Source organism: Falco rusticolus, chromosome Z (genome assembly GCF_015220075.1).
Source record: "Falco rusticolus isolate bFalRus1 chromosome Z, bFalRus1.pri, whole genome shotgun sequence".
In the NCBI taxonomy this organism is placed as follows: Eukaryota; Metazoa; Chordata; class Aves; order Falconiformes; family Falconidae; genus Falco; species Falco rusticolus.
This window is the reverse complement of record NC_051210.1, coordinates 80,072,789-80,094,318: the sequence shown is the minus strand read 5'-3', so window position 1 is coordinate 80,094,318 and position 21,530 is coordinate 80,072,789. Positions and strand designations below refer to the sequence as shown.

At 40.8% G+C, this 21,530-nt stretch overlaps 1 protein-coding gene across 1 annotated transcript in view; it reads left to right on the top strand.

Moving 5' to 3' along the window:
* The window catches only part of EPG5 (ectopic P-granules autophagy protein 5 homolog), a 57,144-nt gene that overhangs the window by 33,167 nt on the left and 2,447 nt on the right, over positions 1–21,530 (top strand). The window contains exons 25-41 of the mRNA XM_037372658.1: positions 578–748; positions 1,345–1,487; positions 3,101–3,257; positions 4,198–4,392; positions 5,455–5,668; positions 6,452–6,612; positions 6,728–6,935; positions 7,592–7,667; positions 8,494–8,597; positions 9,504–9,679; positions 10,346–10,531; positions 12,955–13,164; positions 13,306–13,450; positions 16,648–16,890; positions 17,722–17,941; positions 19,848–20,063; positions 21,036–21,150. Of these exons, the coding sequence (XP_037228555.1) occupies positions 578–748; positions 1,345–1,487; positions 3,101–3,257; positions 4,198–4,392; positions 5,455–5,668; positions 6,452–6,612; positions 6,728–6,935; positions 7,592–7,667; positions 8,494–8,597; positions 9,504–9,679; positions 10,346–10,531; positions 12,955–13,164; positions 13,306–13,450; positions 16,648–16,890; positions 17,722–17,941; positions 19,848–20,063; positions 21,036–21,150 (2,940 nt within the window). The remainder of the gene's footprint in view (positions 1–577; positions 749–1,344; positions 1,488–3,100; positions 3,258–4,197; positions 4,393–5,454; positions 5,669–6,451; positions 6,613–6,727; positions 6,936–7,591; positions 7,668–8,493; positions 8,598–9,503; positions 9,680–10,345; positions 10,532–12,954; positions 13,165–13,305; positions 13,451–16,647; positions 16,891–17,721; positions 17,942–19,847; positions 20,064–21,035; positions 21,151–21,530) is intronic.

The window sequence follows — 21,530 nt, the reverse complement described above, 5'->3', positions numbered from 1 at the left end:
CACCTGGAGCCCCCAAGAGAGAAGTATGATTTCTGAGACTTAGCTTTGTGAGTGAGAGACTTCCTGTTTTTAATATTCGGAAGAGAATCCAGCTGAGTTGTTTTCAAACAAAGTGCATGGCACTATAGCTCTTCTCACCCAATATAGTAATTTAATAATGATGCTACAAGCCAAAACAACACTTGCTAAGCCCAAGAGAGGATGTTTCTAAGCAATTCCAGCAGCAATTTTAGGTGTTTTTTTTGTGTTGACTGCATCATCCTACAGTCCAGCTCTTTGTCTGGTGTAAAACTGCATTTCCTACAGAAGGTGATCTATTTGATTTCATTTCAAGTTGTCCTATAGAATAATTAAAAAGAACTCATGCAGACTTGAGTAGTTTTATTCTTATGAACAGATTTCTTTATTACCTTGAACTGCTATTACTTTGAGGCTTTAACACTAATTTAATAACCTTTTATGTTTTCTAGAAAAGTGTCACGAGTCTTTGTACAGCACATTGAAGTCTCATCTCTTGCTTACAAATTCTTAGCGTTGCTGCTTTCAGTAAAGCTTTTGGTAACTTTATTAATAAATGCTTTTCAGAACTGCAGCACTCTGGGAATCTCAGCATGTTGCTCTTAACAGTGAAATATTGGACACAGTACCTAAGCTGTATGTCAATCGGGAAGAGCAGATCACTCTCCATTTGGAGTGCAGAGGAACTTCAAATAAAGGCTGTCAGGGAGCAGCTCTTCTAACCATCCAGGTTAGAGACATGGCATAGCTTCTGTTTTGGGGCTGTTGGGCGTGGATAATGACAGTGGAATGGCTGAGTGGTTACAAGAGTAGTAGCTGTTGACTAAATAAATCCATACACACATAGTAGTTACCTGAAATACGTCGTATGTAATGCTTAAAAGGAGATGCAGTTCAACAGCTGAAGAATAAGTTGTTGCATATAGTTTGTCTTGCTCTTAGTATCCATTCTAAAACTGCTTTACAATGTGTGAATGTGTGAATATGCTTATTGGTAGGAATAGACGTGTGAAAATGTTTATAGGAGTCTTCTCATGTTGCTTAGTAGAGGGGATCAAGGAAATCATACAAGTTTCTGTCCTTGTGGATTGTGTCTTTTATAAAAGATGTAAATTATATTAGTGTGTGATAATTAAATAGGAACATGACCAAGGATGTGTGTTTGGGCGTGAAATACTAAATCTGATCAAAGATGTCAGGGGAAAACCCTGCATATACAGAGTTCTTTTACTGAGCTCTGCTTCATTTTTACAAATAGGTATAACATCAAAGAGTTTTAGCAAAAAATACTATTCTGAAATGAATATGTGTCTTTTTGTCATTTAGTTTGAAAGGAAACATAAAAATGAAGCAGTGAGCCAGCAGCTTCATGCTTTGCGTAAAGAAGCAAGACAACTGCAGGCAGAAGCTACGAAGCCACCTTCTCCGGGTGTTGTGGAAGCAGCAGTACATGTGGAAAATTTTATAACGTAGGTTGTTCAGACAATTGTTTTAGGTAGTGTTTTTTATTTTTTTCTGTATGTTCGAGTTAAAATGTGCAACCTGTTTGCGTGTTTCTCGTAATGCTTATCAACTTGGGTCAATGACAGAGCTTGAATCTGGAGACCTGCATTGTATGTTTGTGACACAGACCTCTACAGGAATTACCGTTATATTATCAGAAGGTTCCTCGGCCTCAACAGGGCACACAGTACTGTTTTCCGCTTCAGTTTATTGTACTGTGTATTAGAATAGCCCTTCTAACCCTGCAAAAGTACGTTGAATGATGGCAAGGGTGCTGTGTTAAACTTCAGGAAACAGCAAACTTGGACCACAGCTTTCTTGGCCATAGATTGAACTATGTTTCTAATCTCTCTCTATTTTTCCCTGTTACAGTGCAGGAGATTGTTTCACAGATTGAAAAGCTTCTTCAAATCATAACCCTCTATTAAAGAACTAAGTCGTGCAGTGGAAGAGGAATACATAATACTACTTTTTTTGGGAGGGGTGTGAATAAATGGATTATTCCATAGCCCTTTTCAACTTGAATACTTTTTAGAGTTCATCCCGGAGGTCCAGTTTTGCAACACCATTCTTCTTAATCTTGTAGATCTCTGCTGAGATTCTTCTAGTGTAGTTGGTTCCCTATAGATTGTACTCACTGTACAAGTAAAAATATTTACTTACTGTTTCTACATGTTCATTCTTGATTGTTAAGCTGAAAAATTCTGTGGATGAGCTAGTTCTTTGGATCTGCATTTGTGGAATTGCATGTTCTTCAGATGTTTTACCTCAGACTCAGTGAATATAGGAGTTTGAGCTCAACAAAATATTTATGTGGTAGTACACAAGAAAAAGTTGATTCTGTTTTAATTCTTGTATTGCTGACCCTGTTAAGTAAAAGGAAGTAAATTTTCGTGTAGTGCAAATATAGTTGAGATGGCCTACGACAGTGATGAACACATGATTTGAGGGAGAAATAATCTATTGGAGCTGTGCCGTGAAAAATCTGATGATCACTTTCTGACTGATTATGGAACCTTTCTAAGTTTTGGAGGTAACCATTTCAGGCAGCAAAATTACTTGAGCTAAAGCTGGGTCTGTTCAAGCCAGAGTATCAGAAGGTTCAAGGAGGTTCTTATCAATGTATAGAAATACCAAAGGGAGGGTGCGAAGAACGTGGAGCTAGGCTCTTTTCAGGGGTGCCCAGTGACAGGACAAGAGGCAGTGGGTGCAATCTGAGACACTGGAGGTTCCCTCTGGAGGTCAGGAACCACATTTTTTTACTGTGAGAGGTGACACAAACTGCCAGGGGAGGTTGTGGAGTCTCCGTCCTTGGAGATACTCACTCAAAAGCCATCTAGACGTAGTCCTGGGCATCTAGCTGTAAGTGCCCCTGGCTGAGCCTGGGGGCTTTGTCCGGATGTCCTACAGAGGTCCCTCCCAACCTCAACCATGCTCTCATTCTGTGAACCCGTGCTTGATTACAATGTAAGCCAGAAATACCCATCTCAAGGCCATATATTGGCAAGAAACCTTTATATTGTCACGCATTTTTTACCATACATAAATTTAATCTGGGTGTTTTTTCTTTCCCCCCTAGGGCCTTAATAAATATCTACAAGGTGCAGCCTATGTCTGCCATTAAGAAAGTTGGAATTAGTTTGTTTTTTATGTTAGCGGAATATGTGTGTGATGAAACTCAACGCAATCCTCCCACAAGGCAGTTCTTCACATCCTGCATTGAGATTCTGGGCCAAGTGAGTTTATTCTCTGACTTTTGGATTCCTAATGCTTATTCCAGTTGCCTGCTGATATTGGGGGGAGGGGGATCCTAAAAAATTCAGAAGGCTGGAAATTAAGCTTCTATCCCATTTTCCTTTCAACTAGTTGTATAATATATAGTCTTTGGGAGTGTTTAATTTTACATATAAGCAAAATAAAAACTGTTGCTCTGGATGCCTGATTAATGCTAATAGATGCTTACCGTGTTAGTTAAATGGTAAGGCAAGCTGGATTTTTTGGCAGTTAATGAAAGTTTGGGTACCTCCAGTGCATAACAGTATTTTGGCATAAATTTTGCTGTTACTGATCACTTTGTAGCTGATGCATATCTTGCCAGCCTCTGTATTTAGATACCTTTCTTCTACAGCGTTGCAGTATTCTCTGTAGAGAGTTAGCCAGAAGTTTACTGATAGAGAACATAGTGCTTGGTGGTGGTGGTAAATTTTGCTGTGGGGAACACGTTACGTGGGTGCTCTGAGAAAAAGCATTAGCCTCTAGTTTGGGTCCAGGTATTTACTTTAATCTCTCAGATACTGTTTGTTTCCATGTGCAGCTAACAGCTGAAGTGCTGAAAAATCTTCATAGTCATAATTCTGTTTAAATTTTTCCTAATATCAGGCAGGGCTGCTGAAATCTGGATTTGTTTTATTTTGCTATCCCATCAGCAAAATTGTATTTTTAGACAACTGCATGGTCACAAGTGCTGTTCGTAAGTATCCTAGAGAAACATGTTTGTTTTACATTATATCGTGTGGTACAACAGTATTTTATGATTTATCTCATACAGTCTGTTTGAGAAAGCTTTCCTTTTTAAAAAAGGACCAAAATTGTGCTTGTCTTGACAGAAAGCTCTAAGAGGTGTGTTCTGACAGATTCATAATGGGCCATTTTTGTGACCATTCCCAATTTCCTCAGGTGTTCATCAGTGGGACAAAGTCAGAGTGCAAACGTCTCCTCCAGACAATCCTGCAGGATCGAAGGCTCTGTACTCTCCTTTCTCCTTACTTCACTCCTGTTGCCTCTCCTGATGAATTTGTGACTTTATATGAAGAAGTTGTGGCCTTTCTGAGTGAGGGTAACAGTGATGTTGTCTTCATGCTGCTGACAAAGGTAAAGTACTCATGAGTACCACATCTGGTTTGTGAGTTGCTTTTGTGGGTGTTATTTCCCTGAAGACTGTGACTTCAGGCTAAGGAAGAAAGAGGTGCAAATCTGGTAGGTTAAAATAACATTGGTAGGTTCTGTAGACCTGTGTTGCTCATCCTGAATGGTTTAGATTGTGTTTAAGTTCCAAAGGAACTGGAGGCAAAAGCAAATAGGAAGCTTAAACTACCCTTTCCAAGCCCAGATGGTATGTGTTTCCTAGGGCTTAGTCATCAGTGCACTCTTACTCTTGAAATTAGAGCAGGCTCTTGATGGCAGCTTCTGCCTGATATCTCTGCAGAGACATTCATCAAAACAGCAAGTGAATCCCAGTTATCTTAACAATAATAAAAATTCATATGTGGAACAGTGTCTGAATCTTCCATTTCTGTTAGGCAGGAAGGATATGGATGCCAATCGTAAAACATACAGAGTTAGGTAAGAGTGAGTGATTAGTGCATCTCTAGTTTCAGATCTGTGTGGTACGCCTATCTGTATTGTCAGTGGAGAAATTAATATACTTTGACGTGTCTCTGATTCTCTTCATTAGTTACACCGGCGCTAAGGACAGCTCAGAGTCATGCCCAGTGCTGACTGCCTGCTATTCACAGCTGTCCTTAGCGGCAGTGATCAGCACTGTCCCTGCTGACCTAGGTCTGAACAGATGGCTTGGAGGTCACAGCTGTGACCTCCTACCTGCAAGTTCATGGGCTGCGGCGATCAGTGTGGTCTGATGCTTGTAAGCGTGTGTTTGGCAGTGGTACTGAAGTGTGGAAATTCATACCTGTCTTTATGAATCTGAGGACCCTGCCAAGGTTGTTTTCTTAAGTTCAGGGACTCCTGCAATATGTTAAATTATAACCTTTGGTGAGCATTATCTTGGTTTTGAGTTAAGGCTAATGAGGTGCAAATTCTCATTCTTAAACATACAAATTTCAGGATTTCTTTTCCCCTGACAATTTCTCCCTTCTAAAGGTGTTGTGGCTGTTAAAGCTTCTACTTACCAATGCTTCCTGTCCTCTGTTCTAGTTTGACCTTACACAGTGGTTAAGCATTGCTAAGCCACCTCTGTCTGAACGTACCAAGCTTCTGGAGTCTATTCACTTGGCTCTCAATATATGTGGCCTTGAACCTGAAGAAGATATTTCGATGCCATTTAATATCTTCTGCAAGCATTGGACTAACCTTCTCCAGTATCAGTTCCCTGATCACTACAGTGATTTCCTAAGATTGTTTGTGCAAAGTGAGTATCCGAATCGATGCGTACAAAGCCTTTCATACACAAATCTGGCTTAAAAATCTGAACTGCATGCAGTAGTTAAATAGCAACAAACACGGAATGATTTAAACTTTCTTAAGTTTCTCTTTGCACTTTTATGTGCGTGCTATGTGATGTGTTTTTATGAGCCATATTTTAGCTCTACTAGAAAGAAACACTCTTCTGCAGATCAAAGTACATGTGTCAGTGACAACAGATTTTCAGCCCATATTACAGGAGACGGATGGAGGAAAGGTTTCTATTAATGGAAATGCTTATTAACTATAATTATGCCACAATCTGTACTGCAGCATCATGAGCACCCTTCCATGTCAAACTGAGAATAGGATTAATGGGTAGCAGGGGCTGATACTGAAATCTGCAGAAATTGTCGTAGTTGACATTAGATGCTACCTATAATCTGATGTGTCTCTAAAATGAGAGGAAAAGTACTTACTTTCTGTCAAACTGCATGTGCTGAGGCAGCAATTGTCTCTTAATATGTGTTTGTAGCCTGGGGTGTACTAAGTGCTTGGGAAACTCTCTAAGAAGAGAACATGCAGATGCCAAAAGGGAATGTTAAATTACTTATGCTTTGGAATTGGAGAATCTCTCACCCTTAAACTTGGGCCTTTCAAACTCATGCCTTGCCTAATTTTTTTCAGGTAGTAGAGACATCTAATTTCAATATTTTCTAACTCTTATTGAGAAAGGGACTAATACCTTTTCCCGATTTTCAAAAATGCATTCCCTTCTCTTTCTCCTAAGGCTCATCAGAGCAGCTTCTAAGCCCTGACTGTTGGAAGGCATCACTTAAAGCTTTGGGGTGTGCTTCGCCAGTGACTGAACAGGGAATTATCAAGAAAAGTGATTCTCCTGAAAGTCCTGTACGGCGGGATGCTGTGAAAATTATTCTCTCTGAAGAGCAGGTGTGTGCCTTTTTGGTTTATTATGTTTTTCAGGTGCAACAGCTGCCCACCAGTGACAAATAACACTGCTGTGCAGTCTTTCTGTAGCTGATTAATAGGTTCCTTCTTTTTACAGGTTAGAGAGTCAATAGAATGGCTTTCGACATCTTTTTGCAAACTCCGACTGGCTTCAGTAGACTTCAGGACTTTTGGCCTGTTTTCAAAATGGAGTCCGTATGTGTCTGAAGTGAATAAGTTTCTGGAGTATCTTATTCAGCAACTTATTGACAGTGAAGTTGCCAATTTAGCCCAAGAGCCTGTTGGCAGTAATAAAATTCTAGCAGGTAATGTGTCTTAAAAGCAAATTACTTAAGAACAGGCATTCAGTTTCTCTAATTTCCTATGTTAAACGTCATTTAAATATACAGTAAAATCTTCTTACTCTGTATTTGTACAATGCTGAGAACATTAAAATACAGGTGGGAAATGTTGATGCTACTTCATGGCTGTGTGGGACTTTATGCTTTATCTTTATGCTTGTTGCAGAAAGCTTGTTTGTATTTGAGCTTGTTTTAAACTTATTTTATGAAGAGATCATACTTTCTTCAGCCTTTTGCACTGAGCAGGGGTTTGGGAACAAGGGACTATTGAATGTCACCTTGGTATGATTTTTTGATTTGGAGGAAACTGCCAAAACACTTTTGTTTTAGTATATGTACGTTTAAATTGTGAGTCATCATTACCCCCACAATCTCAGATGTGTGAAGTGATATTAATAAAACACCTAGAGCAATGCAAAATGCTTATGATTGTTGTTAAAACAACTATTATTAACCAGAGTTACTAATAAGCATATTGTATTTTAAGTTTTTATTTGACCAGGAAGAACAGATTAAGTGTTGGAATAAGCAAAGGACCTTGTATTCAAGTTTGGAAAAGTATAATATGTTTGCTGATTTGAGGGGATGGAAAGCAGCTTCTTTGTTTTCTTTTCTTCTAGGATTGGAGTCCTTGTATTCAGTCATTGCTGGACTCTTCAAACCATGGATACTGGTCTTGGATAAGGAAAATGCAAGGTATATATTGCATTTTAAATGAAATGAGTTTTTGCTAAAATAAGAACTTCAGCCATATTGTTACTTTCTAATGCTTGACTGTTGTCACCTTACTTATATCCTGCCATATGTCATATCCTTAATTATGGAACTAATTCACAATTTAAGTCAAATTTTCCAAGGCTTGGATTGAATAGTTAATTTAGATGTAAGAACTGTCAGAGCTTGGTGATGAGAAAAATACAGATTACAATCGGTTCCAAAAGCACTGAAACCTGGATTTTAGATCTTCCCTGCCCCTTTTTATTTTAGCTGCCATAATATCTATAATACCTTGGTTTAAAACAGAAAAGCCAAACAAAAACAACTGCAAATGCCAGTGGTATGTAAAGAAACTTCAGACTAAATCAGTCCTGTGATGTTCTACTGTCTTGTGTACCTCTATCTTCACATGGACAGTTATCTGTAATACTATACATGTAAATTTTACTTTCTTTCAAATCCAAAAGCTTTTTGGGTTGTGAGTGCATCTTCAGCGCTTAATTAGAAGATTGATTGCAGGTGGTACGTGCTGTCATTCAGAAATCCCTGTGTGTTGGTCTTCAATTCAGTTATTAAATGCCAAACAAGTAATCTCTGCTTGCTCAGTGGTATTGTGGCTCTTCGGTGTGATGTTAGATATGTACATGTTCTATGGAAGAAAAGGACAGTACCAAAAAATAGTTTTGAGAGAACTGTTGATACCTGTACTGTATTGATTTACTGTGCTTTAGAATATTTAAGTCACTGAAGTGTTTATGATCTGGTAACTCAGCACTGACGTTTGTGTTATTTCACTTCTTTTAAGTAACCATCCTTCCTATCCTTGGTTAGAGAGTGACACTCCTGTAGCATCCACCGTGGTCTGTTTGTTCACAGATTGCATCAGGCTTTTGCATGAGAGCTTTAAAGGTGAGTGAAGTCCACACTGTTCTAATGTGGTGGCACTTCCTGTTCGATACACCAAAAAAGATTTTTGATTTAGATGTGGGATGTGAGAGATTTTGTTTGTTGTGAACTTCTAGCCAAGATGATCACTGCAGTGGTACCAAGAGCATTTCTTTATTTCATGCTTAAAGACAACTTTTTTCCTTGACAAGGGTAGATAATGTGATTGATAAATGCATCTGTCAGATAACAAACTTAAATGTGAAGGAAAGCGAAATAAAATGAGCTGTCATGAGAAGTGCCTGACTTCATTCCAGGTCTGTGTGTTGTTCCCGTACATCATATGCAGCAGCATGTCACAATGACCAATACATGTGTCTCAACAGCTGGTCTCAAGAGTAATTTAATCTCCAGGACTGATCGTTTTGAGCTCCTATTTAGCATTGCTGCTTGTGCCTAATGTGTAATTAGACATGGGAATGGAAAAAATGAATTTCACAATACCTCTTAACAACTTTCAGGGACAAGCTAGATTCAGAGTTATCTTGTAAAAATAATTAAAAATAACATATTGTTTTATTTTTGTGAATTTTATTTATGTGAACTACATAAGATCTTTTTTTTTAAAAAAACGCAAAACAGCCCAACATAAAACCAATGATGTTCTACATGGAAGGAGTATTTTATAACTTCAGGTTATTGTCCAGCAACTCTACAAAAGATTGAGGGAGGGCATGAAATCATAAGCTTTGCCAGTTGTTGATTTGGAGAAAAAAATAGCTTAATGTGCATTTTTTTCTTTCTTTGGCAAATGCACTTTAGTGTAACTTGCATTTATGGTTTTTCATCTTCAAAATTGGACTTCCTTCTGTAATCAAGCTTTCTCTGATTTTTTTCTGTTGTTAATTCAGCTGTTTTCTTTGAATCTAGGTAAGCTGTTGCCAAGCCACCGTGGGGCTCTCTGGTTACATCTGATGCATTACTGTGAATGTTGCACAGCCCCCAAAATGCCAGAGTTTATTCTCTATACTTTCCATACTGAGTTCAGAAGGCTTCCATGGAAGGAAATGCATCCAGACCAGATGCTTATGGAAGAGTTCTTCAAAGTGAGTACACAGCATTTGTTGAATTAAGTTCACAGTCAGTGTTGCCCTTGAAAATAACTGGAGAGCTGAAGAAAGTTGTTTTTGCAAGTAAGCTTTTAAAGTGTTTGTAGCATTCACAGCTGCTCATGTCATGATTGATTTTTCTGAAGGAATGCCATTAAGTCTTAGACAAGGTTGTGGGGAGCTGTAAAGCTGGCAGCCTTTGTAACCTGTCATTGCTCTATTTGAATGCCTCGCTTATTACATATATATTTAATACGTATTTCATTAGAGTTAATGTATTTTACTATTGTCACGGTGTTCTCACTTCCAAGTTGTCTTGAGACAACATATAAATGTGGAAATGCTCTAGGATTTGCTGCTTGAGATGAGTTCTTCAGGTAGTTCTAAACAGGCTAGAGTTTCTTAGTTTCTCTTTGAAGAGAAATGGATGCAATTGTGCAGCTAGGAGTTTGTAATATATTATTTCTTGGTATCTGTACTTGTTTGAGAGGCTTAAAAAGGTGCATGTGCAACTCTTCCGGTGGGGGACAAGATGATGAAGTAGCATCTGCCTACTCTGACCTAAAATGCTGCTGTGGGTTTATAATTGGCTAAGGAACTGGAGAGGATGAAAGTATTTGAATCTGTTGTATCTGTTTGTCTCTTTTCCTTTCTTCTTCCTAGATTGAAAGAGGCAGCCCCAAGAGTTGTTTCTTATTCTTGGGTTATGTTTTATGTGAAATAAACTGGGTCAGTGTCCTGTCTGATGCCTGGAATCCCAACCCTCATCCTCAGACTCGCAACATGATTGTCTGTTTACTGTATATGATGGTCCTGTTGGCAAAGGAAGAACAACTGACAGACAAAGAGGTAATTTTTATGAAGTTTCATACCAATTGTCTTAAAGAATAATCCTTTGCTAGCAAGGGCACAGAATGTGACTTTTCTCACTTGCAGAATGACTAACTCAGAAGTGTGTTTTGCGTGGGTAAAATGACAAACAGTATTCCAGAGATGGCCAAGACTTAATTCCTTACGTGAGGCATTTTGTACAACTTGTGTGGAAAAAAGAACTGCTCTTCATTTCAAGAAGCTTCTGTAGGTGCTGTGATCCATCAGTGTTGTAAAGAGTAAGCAAATAAATAGACAGTTTCCTGGAGTAACAAAATGACGTTCTGGGTTTTGGAAAGAACAAATATACATATTATGTGTAACTTACGGTGAAGCTTTTTCTGATAATGTCAGTGAAAAGAGTGTCTAGCATCTGTCTGGTTTGATTCAGGCCATCTGCTGACATGAGTGCAGGAGCAGCTTTGGCTGTGGCGTTCATGCCTGTAGCACATGCGGTGCTGTGAGAGGAATTGGGAGGCTCACTCAGTCACATTCATTCCGTCATGGCCAGTCATGTAAATCTCCACTGCTTTTTCTGAGTGGCAAATGTGAAAGCATGGAGGGATGGTAAGGAATAATTCACAAAAATCTTATGCCTGGCTCTGCCGTCTTGCTGTGCATGTTTGTGGTGTTCTCCAGCTTGATCTTCAGTACTGGTTGCGCTTCAGGTTGGTTGTGTTAAGCACAACTCAGCAATGGGAGTAGTCCCTGTGAGGTTAGGATCAGTACTTCATTTGAGTGCAGTTTATTTTCATAGCTGTCAAAAAGGAAAATATTTGTCTGCCTGAACATGTTTTCTCAGGAGTTATAAGTGGTGTTTGGTTCTTACTCAGAACTGCTGTTGCAAACACTTATTTCTTACCATAAAATGCTCCCTTCTTAGCTCCATATGATGTGATGACAAGTCACGATGATGTAGCAACATCTTGAAGACCAGATATGTCTTTAAGCAGCTTGGCACTGCCTAATTCTGATGAGTTACTGGGGACAGATTACTTAATCTAGGATTTAGAGATGGTTTTCTTGTTCCCTTGCTCTGAGGGGGAATTTGATCATCCCTGATTTCTCGGCACTTTTCCCATTTATGGTTGCCTTCCAGTATTTCTAAATTGTTGGAATAAAAAAGAGAAACACTAGGTGTTGGGATGATCTAGCACAGTCCATTGCTTCTGGAGGACTCTTCCAGAGGGGCTGGGTGATCTTCAAGAAGTCCCATGTCACGCTTGCCAGCTTTCTCCCACTCGCAGCATCTTTTGTTTTCAATTTCCTCTGAGACAGTACGAGATGCTGTGTCAAGAGGTGCCACCAGCAACCTTTGATCAACATTGTATTCCAGTTTAGGAAAATTACTGGAGTTCACGTGCTTTGACCTGAATGTATTTGCTTATCAGAAGCTTCACAAGCTTCAAAAGATACCTGTGTGTGAGTCAGCCTCAGGAATTCCCTCCTAGCCTCCAGGAATGTGTTGAGCTGCATTTTAACATGCAGTCACTTTTTTACTTCCCGGAACACTCCTGTGACACCTTGACCTGAATCTCAAACTTTCTCAGCCCTATGCTCCAGTGCATGAGAAACTTCAGAATTACTTGATATACCAGTGTCAGATTCTTGTTGATATCATTTAATTTGGGTTAGTTCTGGATCCTTATAGTCTTTGGGTTGTGTTGGCCATCAGCGCAATTCCAGTATTTGTTCATTCTGTAACATGAAGAAGTTTGGTGTTTCTCAGTGTCTAGGGTAGGGGGGCTTTTGTATTTTTTGCAGATGTATACTTACCCGTGAGAGGAGGGTGGCGGTAGCTGAGGCTAGACTCTGCTGCTTATAGACAGAGAGGCTTTTCCATCTGCATAGTGGCACTGCCTGTGCAAGCGGTGGGCGCTGTAGGCTACTCTGCTCTTCAGGATGGTATTTATGAGGCTGAGCACTTGAGTAGTCCCCCAGGTTGGTATGTGATTCACCAAATGGAGGACTGAGGGACCCAGCTTCTGTCCTTGGTTCTACTGTGAACTTGAAAAAGTTATTTTTAAAAATAAATTAGTACAATACCTTCTTAAACCTTTAAGTGACTTTACCTTGAAAGGATCACCATTTTTTTCTAGCTGCCTTTAGGTGTTTACACATCAAATTTTAACATCTCTTGCTGACTTTTGTGCTTGGCTAGAGCTGCTGCAGCCATTGAATACTGGTATGTCATCTCTAGCACTCACATAAATGTGTTGAGTCACTGCTTGAATGAGGAGTCACTTTTCAGCCAGGCCTCCCAGTGGTCACCTATTTCTGTGGGGTTTCTGCTCAGTCACCTTCAAATCTTGGTGTCTGGGCTTTCTTCCAGTATTGAGTACTTAAATTTCCACCTTCTCTGCTGTTTTAAATTAGTCATACTGATGTCTTTAAATCTCCAGGAATCACCCCTCATAAATCTTCTGGGACAGACCAGCTCCCTTCCTTGGCAGCTTGTGGGCATTTCATCTTATCAAAACATCATCAGCTACTGCAACAGTCACTACCCTCCCTCTGTTATCCTTGGGAAGGATACTGCAGCTGAACTGATCGTGAAGCTCCTGAAAATCTCAGCAGGCTTTGGTGCATCTTCGGATAGTCATATCCACCTTGTAAGTTGAACTGGTTTTGCAGTGTCTCTGAACTGTTCTTGTCATTTGCAATGTTCTGCTTTTGTATATTACAGAGTATGGGAAGAGTTCTAGGTGTGATTTTTATTTTTTCCCCTAACTGATTTTAATTTTGATTAACAGGATGCAACGCTGAAGTGCCAAGCATACATTCGCCAGGTGGTTCAGTTTCTCAGCACCTTAGAACAGAGTGGAAAGATTACTCTTGCAGTTTTGGAACAAGAAATGTCCAAGTTGCTAGATGATGTAGTCATCTTTAATCCTCCAGGTTTGTGTTTAAGAAGTGGCAAATCACTTTAAAGCTGTCAAGATCCTTTCTATTGCATGGACTGTTGAACATCTGTGACTGTAATTATTTGCATTACTACGTCTCTGTTATGGGCAGCAGGGCATGTTGCTTTGATGTGTATATATAGGTGGTACATTGGCACAGAACAAATGTGATCGTTACCCTGTAGAGCTGTCAAGAGTGGCAAAACCAACAGGAAAAAAAGGGATTGTGTTGTGAGTAAAACTGACTGTTGTACAGGAGCTTGAGGGATTCTTTTCTTTGCTGTCTAGTTTTTTAATCTTTTTGTGTTTTCTTTGGCATTTGCATACTTTTTTGAAAGGAAGGATGACAAATACACTGTCTTGGTCCTCAGGGGTCAGGTTCTAAGAAAGGGTTCTAAACTGTTGTGCTGTTGGGAACACTGGCTCTGAAGTATGGGAATCCTGTTGATTTCCACTAGTAGTATGGTATGTCCGCACCCACGGCACTTACATTGATTTTTGTTTTTAGTACCAGTACCATCCTGAGCTTCCTCTATCAAACTAAAACTTCAGGTGAAATCAGTCGTCTCGCTGTACTAGACAGAGATGTTTGTCAGGAGTCATGTCTCTTCCTGTCCATGACCCACACAGGTGTGCTCATGAGAGTGAAGAGAAAGTGTCTGGAAATCTGTGAGTGGTAACTGCCTCTCGGTAGTTGTTTTGCTACTTGGGGAAGCTCTACAGGACAGCACCGTGGTCAGTAAAGCTCTTTAACTTGAAGAGAAGTGAAGGCATACCTACTGCTGCTGACGCTCCTTGTAGCTGAGAAATTGTGGAGGAGACAGGGGCTCCAGTAGAGAGGAGCAGCTCTGTTTCATGAACCCCCCTGCACACTTGTATGTGCTAAAGGGCTGAAAGAGAGCATGTTCTGTGTTGCATGACCAGGCTGTGGAGTGCAGGAGGATCACTGATAGAGAGTGGCAGGGAAGTGGTGGTACGTATCGGGCTTAGCTTCTCTGTGAGGTTTTGGAGCAGGCTGGCAGGAGTTTTTTTGAAGAGCTTCCAGGGCATCGCCTTCTGTTGACAACAGCTAGAGAGGAGAAAGCTGGATTTCTCATGTGGGCACTGTGCCAGAGGTTATCCCAGGGGATCTGGTGGGCCCTGGTTTGTCAGGTGTCTGGTGGTGGTCCCGCTCGATGGTCTGCAGCCTATGGAGTGTACAACGTCTACAAAGGCAAGCGTCAGGAGGACGGGGCCAGGCTCTTTCCAGTGGTGCCCAGCGACAGGACAAGAGGCAATGGGCACAAACTGCAGCACAGGCAGTTCCGTCTGAATGTGAGGGAAAACTTCTTCACCTTGAGGGTGGCAGAGCCCTGGCACAGGCTGACCAGAGAGGCTGTGGGGTCTCCTGCTCTGGAGACATCCAAAACCTGCCTGAACACGACTCTGTGCAGCCGGCTGTAGGTGACCCTGCTTTAGCAGGGGATTGAACTAGATTATCTCCAGGGGTCCCTTCCAACCCTGACTGTTCTGTGGTTCTTGGTTCTGAGTGAGACTTGGCTGTAAAACTAGTTGTGACCGTAGGGAAGTCAGTTAACTACCTGGCATAATCTTTCTTGGTTAATCTGTGGTAAGAGACATTTACCTTACTGAAGAGCTGTGCCATGACAGGTGACTTTGGGAACTTTATTTGGCTGCTTTTTTTATATTATTTTTTTTAAGTTTTCCTTTTGTAGGTAGATACAGACAGAATAGCTTAGTTTGGAAGTGACCTTTGGGGGTGTATAGTCCAACCTCCTCCTCAAGCCAGGGCTAGCTTCAAAGTTAAATGAAGTTGTTCAGGGCCTTGTCCAGTGAGCTTCCAAATATCTGGCAGGTCTGGAGGTCTTAACCTCTTAGGGCGATATTTTTCTAGTGATTAATCTCTCTTTCTGCGCAACTTTTTCATAACCAGTTGAAACTTTTCTGCCTACAATGCCTGATGTTGCTTGAAAAACTTAGAACAATAGTGGCTTTTTTCACCAATATGTGCAAAGGTCTACTGTGTAGTCCAGCCTTGGAGAGCCAAGTGCAGGAGATGTTTGTGCTTAGAGGGTACTGTTACAGATGGCCCATGATAACGTGTTCAGGCAATGCCAAGAGATGGTTTCAAAAAAACATTCTGGGGCTGAACACTGAGACTAGCAGGAAATTGAGAATCCTGGAAATGTGTGGAGGCATTGGCATTTCAGGGCTCATCTCGGTCATATTTCAGATTGAATCATCATCACTGGTTGGTTGTCATGGTTTAACCCCAGCTGGCAACTAACTACCACGCAGTTTCTTGCTCACTCCCCTCCTTCCCCTGCAGTGGGATGGAGAGGAGAATTGGGAAAAGGTAAAGCTCCTCATGGATTGAGATAAGAGCAATGTAATAATTGAAACAAAATAAAATATAATGATAGTAATGAAATGGAGAGAGAAGGAGAGAGGAATAAAACCAGACAGACAAGTGATGCACAGTACAGTTGCTGACCACCCACTGACCGGTGCCCAGCCAGTCCCCAAGCAGCTGTCAGCCCCCTGGCGAACTCCCCCCAGTTTATACGCTGAACATCACATCCTGTGGTATGGAATACCAGTTTGGCTAGTTTGGGTCAGCTCTCCTGGCTGTGCCCCTCCCGACCTCTTGTGCCCTTCACTGGCAGAGCGTGGGAAACTGAAAAGCCCCAGACTTAGGATGGGCATCGCTTGGCAACAGTCAAAATCAGTGTGTTATCAACATTGTTCTTATGCTAAATCCAAATCACAGCATTGTACCGGCTATTAAGAAGAAAACAAACTCTGTCACAGCTGAAACCGGGAGATTGTTTCACTCTAAGTTGTGCTTTAGACTGTGTTTTAATACTCACATTTTCTTGGAGACTAAACATGCTTTATCATTCAATTTATGTGCACTGTAGTCATGGTAAAAGACTCTAGGTGAAAGATGGGCTCCAGTACTCTGCTGTACAGTCTTATGAACTGTCTGTGTTCAATGAATGATGATCTGTCTCATCAAGGGGAGTGACTGCAAGGAGCAGGTGTCTTGCTGCAGTAAGTATAGACAAGGAGCTGAGGTGTGTAATGAGCGAGAGGCTTTTCCCAGTATCTGCAGAAAGTGTTTAGTGGTGAAGCTGAATTTGTGTTCTAGTGTCCATTTACTGAAATGGTTCTTTTATTTCTAACTTTCAGATATGGATCTGCAAACACGTCATATGGCCCTCAGCAGCCTCTTTACAGAAACGCTGATGATGATGAACAATTCTAGCGTTACAACAGCTGAGTCGCTACGGGGGAGCTTAAGGAAGTGGATAGACAGTAAAATGCATGGGTTGCTAGCCATGCCCCTTCTCACAGCGGCGTGTCAGAGCCTGGCCTCTGTGCAACACATGGCAGAGACAACCGAAGCCTGTATCACTGCCTACTTCAATGACGGTAGGAGCCTGTCTTCTGATGATGCTTGTTTCAAAAACTTTGATCAGTCGTGGATGCCCATTAAATACAAATGAACTGGAATCCTTATAGATGCACGCTGCCCAGTGCTGGAACGTGGTTTTAATCTGGTTTCTGTCATCAGAGCTATCTCTGATGCCTTCCAACTGTCACATGTGCTGCAGTAAATAGATGTAGAAAAGTTGGGCTATTGTGGTTTGGGTTTTTCAACTGCTCTCACTGTGTATTTTCTCAAGAGCTATACCTGTCTCTGTGAAAACTAATTTGCTTTCTGTAATGGTTGCCATTTTTCCAGCTGAAGGGGAGGACTTTTTTAAAAAAAGAATCATCCCAAGAGAATAAAACAACTATTAGTCCCCTCATGTAGTGGTCTGTAGGCTAACTTAAGAAAAAGCCCTCTTAACTGGTAAAACTCTGGAATTCTGTGGTGGGGTGTTTTTTGGGGTTTTTGTTTCTGTTTACATAATCCTTGTGGAGCCACATTTTGATTTCTTCCACATTCTGTGTGATCAGGTGTGAAGGAAATATTTAAATTCAATTGCTAAAATTTTCAAATTTAATCTTGACTGAATGCTGGGAAAATATCTCACCTTGACCTCAGGGAGGTACCCTATGATCATGGAGTTGTGTGGGTTTTTGGTTTTTTTTTTTACTTTCCAGCAGAATTGTATGCCAAACTGATTACCTGGAAAACAGCTAAACCAGCCCAAATCCTGTAACTTATAGGACCACAGTTAAGTAGCTCTAGTTCTTAGGTTTTAGTAAGTGCTGCTTTCTCACATGCTTTGTTCTGTCGTTTTGTTTTCTTTCTAGATTGTCCTCACCAACAGGTTTTAGGCTGGGGCCCTATACTCGCCTCCCTCCAAGTTCCTGAGCTAACCATGGAAGAATTTCTGCAGGACTGTCTGTCTTTAGGAAGCTACTTGACCCTGTATGTCTACCTGCTGCAGTGCCTAAACACTGACCAGACTCTTACCAATGAAATGAAAGTCCTGCTGACCATCAGCAAATGGCTGGAGCAAGTGTACCCAAGGTACGAAACTCGAGGCTTCTGAATATGCCTTGACTTCTAAATAAGTCTATAGTTGTATAGCCAGTACAATTAGGTGGCCAGGTTAATTAGGTTAATTTCACCAGGCTACTGGATAAAATGGCCTATCCTTCTACATCCACTGTTACAGAGTCTGCCCAACTGCAGTGCCAACAATAATGGCTGTGGTTAAACAGAAGGAATTTCACTTATTTGAACACTTCTGGTGCAATTTTGGTCAGTTTTCAGTCAGAGAAGCTTGATTTCAAAGGCAGCCTGGGTTTGTGCTCAGTTAAAAATTACTGTAATCGAACCCTAAATCCCTATGGGTTCCACTTTCCAGAACATCCGTGATTTAAAGAATCTGTCAGCAATATTCGAGTGAGCGGAGGTTATCTTTATTCGCCAGCGCTGGGTGCATGGGGGATCGCTCCACCAACGTCATGCACACAGAGGGGACTTTTCAGTCCCCTCTTTACACAAGCAACTCAGACCTATTCATTAATTTTCCAGGAGATCGTTTACATATTAATTACAATTCCAGGAACTCATTTACATATCTCACTAAACTAGTGACCATGATTTAAGTCCTTGTCTTTGCCACGTTGTATAAACAACAGGAACTTAGGACCAGATAGCCTTTTTAAAGATGACAGATCCAGGGACTTATCAATTAGTACATCTGTCATGTTAGCAATAAGGGTCCTTGGATGTTTCCCAACTTTTAGATAAAAATAAGTACATCATCCTATAGATAAGTGGTACATCGTTCATCCACTGTGTGGGGTGAATTGTGTGCTAAATGCTCAGTTTACCACTCTGAGAGACCTGGTGTTCACAGCGGCTCAACGGGGACTGTTCAGCAGCTCCAAACTCAGTGGATCTGGGGGCTTGCCCAGATTTAGGGGCATGTATGGCTTAAAACAGCTTGCTTAGGTTAATGTTCTGGGTGGAGGGGGTGGGAAACTTTGGTGTTAAAATGGTGATACTTTGTATTTAAAGTATGTAGCAACTGTATTTACAACTGCTGCTGAAATTGCCAGAATTTAGCAAGGGTGGTGAATGTTTTTTCCATATTCATGTTAACAATGTTCACATTTACCATGAAAGAATATTTTGGGGAAATTGAATTTCAAGAAACAGTGGGAATATAAAAGAATACTTTCACTGTTGTAGATACCATAGCAATTTGGTTGCCTAAGTGTGAAAGGAGCAAAGCCACCATACACAGCAAGTTAAACCTTGCTCTAAACATCAAACCTGAGAGTGCCTGGGGTGGGAAGTAACTGGGCAGAGTAATGTGAGGATAGTGTGATGCAGGAAACTCATGCTGATGCTTTATGTGGAAAATCTGAGCTTGTTGGCTTAAAACTGCGGAGTGTTTGGAGAAAGATTAAAAATATCATAGAGGGAACTTCACTTTGTGCTTTGCTCAACAGAAAACTTGGTTTCCTTTTCTAGAAGATCATATTAAAAGTCTAAATTGTAGTGGAAACACCAATAAAACACTTTAGGAAGTGCTAGCTGTTAAGTAAAGGGGGAGAAAAAAGAGTAGAGGTACAGCTTCATTCCTTTTATATAGAGTCTTAGACAAGTTAAAATCTGCTTATGGCTGCAATATCATTTATCCTTGGCTATAAAGCTTAAAAGGAAATGTTGTTCATCGTCCTCTCCTGGACCCTTAAAACTTCTTAGCTGATGTCTTCATCAAGTGCATAACAGCAGTTACAGCAGTATAATAACTGGAGTAGTAGTGTAGTTATGCTATCCTTATATAGTAAGATTAGCTGTCTTTATTTAGCCATCTGAATTCTTTCTGGGACTAATGGGGACAGATACAAACTCCTTAACTTTGCCATCTGACTGACTTGTTTTTTGATTTCTGTTATTCTTTAAATCTTACCTAAAGCTCAGCAAAAGAAGAGGCAAAGCTGTTTCTTTGGTGGCATAAAGCCATGCAGTTATCCTTGATTCAGATGGAGCAAGATGACACTGTGCTGATTGAATCTGTCATTCGGACACTGTTGTCCATCCAGGGCAGGCAGAATCAGCTGGCTGAAGAGAGAGTGACTTCTGGAATACTTGGTGCTATTGGGTTAGGCAGGAGGTCTCCTTTGTCACCCAGGTAAGGGTTGAAGGTGTGGTTAATTAATTTGAGTCATCGTGTTAAAAAAAGCTGCAGTCTGGATCGAGACTGTACAGTGCAATGTCAGAAGATGTTCTGAATCCATGCTGTTCCAGATCTGTAAAGTTCTTCGGGCCATCGCAGAAAAAAATGTAGCAAATGGTTTAATTTGGTTGAGAAGTGAATATGAACTTCTCCAAAGTTTGTGGTGGAAAAGGAAAGAAAACGCAGTTGTGATTCTGGCTTATTGTCCGTCTCCAGTGAAGTTTATAGGGAGAGTGTGTGTTAGAGGAAGATACTTCCACCTGGTCTGTAGAAGACTCTTCCAGCTGACCTCACAAGAATTTTGTATGATCACACGCACATTGCCTTTTTGATCTTAACCTTCAAGTGTTAGAGATGTTAAGAGAAGATCAAAGAAATATGTGCTTGCTTGTTACTCGCTTTAGAAGGTAAAGAGAGACCCCAAATTTGGTTGTTAGGTATTAAAATCAAGTTCACTGTGGAAAGAATGCCCAGAAAAAAACACATAAATGTTTATGGAACGAATTCAGCACCATATATAAACATAACTTTGTGTTTATAAGACTTTCTGGGATGCAATCCTGTTGAAATTGCGCTGAAACCTTAGTCTTGTGCAACTCATCCTTTGATTTGGGTGATAAGAATCTTTTAAAAGCTGTGAAATGAAGTATTTCAGATGTGACCTGAAGGCTTCAGCTAAGGTTGGAACAGACGTAACATTTCACATGTATGGTATTTATTGTATTATCCTCTAGCATGTATGGTATTGTATTATGTATATATGAAAGAGATTTATTTTTTCTAATGCATTGAAAAAGGTCCTGTAAAACCTTTACTATGTTCCTCATGCAAGAGAAATCTCATGAGAGAGAACTTCCAGCTCATCTGCTGTTGAAGACTTGCAAGTTTGCTATCACTTCCTTTCTCTTGTCTTTTTCCCTACGCAAGGTTCCGGGTGGTTGCCCGCAGTTTGTCTGCCTTCCTCTTGGTGCAGATTCCTGCAGAGAGTCAAGTCCGCCTGCGAGCAGGGTCAGAGCCAAAGCTGTCGCAGAAGGCCCAGCAGGTAGTGTGTGCGCCAGCTGCTGGCTTCTTGACATGCCCTCTTTGCGTGCTGGCTCAGCATGTGGGGTGAAGCTTCTAAGAGTCACTGGAAGCATTTCTTCAAGCTAAATCCATCTCTCAGCTTGTTGGTTTTATTCAGCTCTAAATACCCTCAATCTGTTTTGGTTTTTTTTTTTTGCTACTGCTTTACACCTGGCTCTTGAGCTCTGATTTTTCAGAAATAGCTTGTTGCTCTCGTTTGTTTTCTCAGGGAAGGGGGTGTATCACAGCCTTGTGTACTATTTTGCTATATATTGAAACACCATATTGGAATTCGCCAGAGACAAGGGCAGGTGCAGCACAGACCAGGTGATGATAAGAATTTGCTGAACTCTGGTAGCA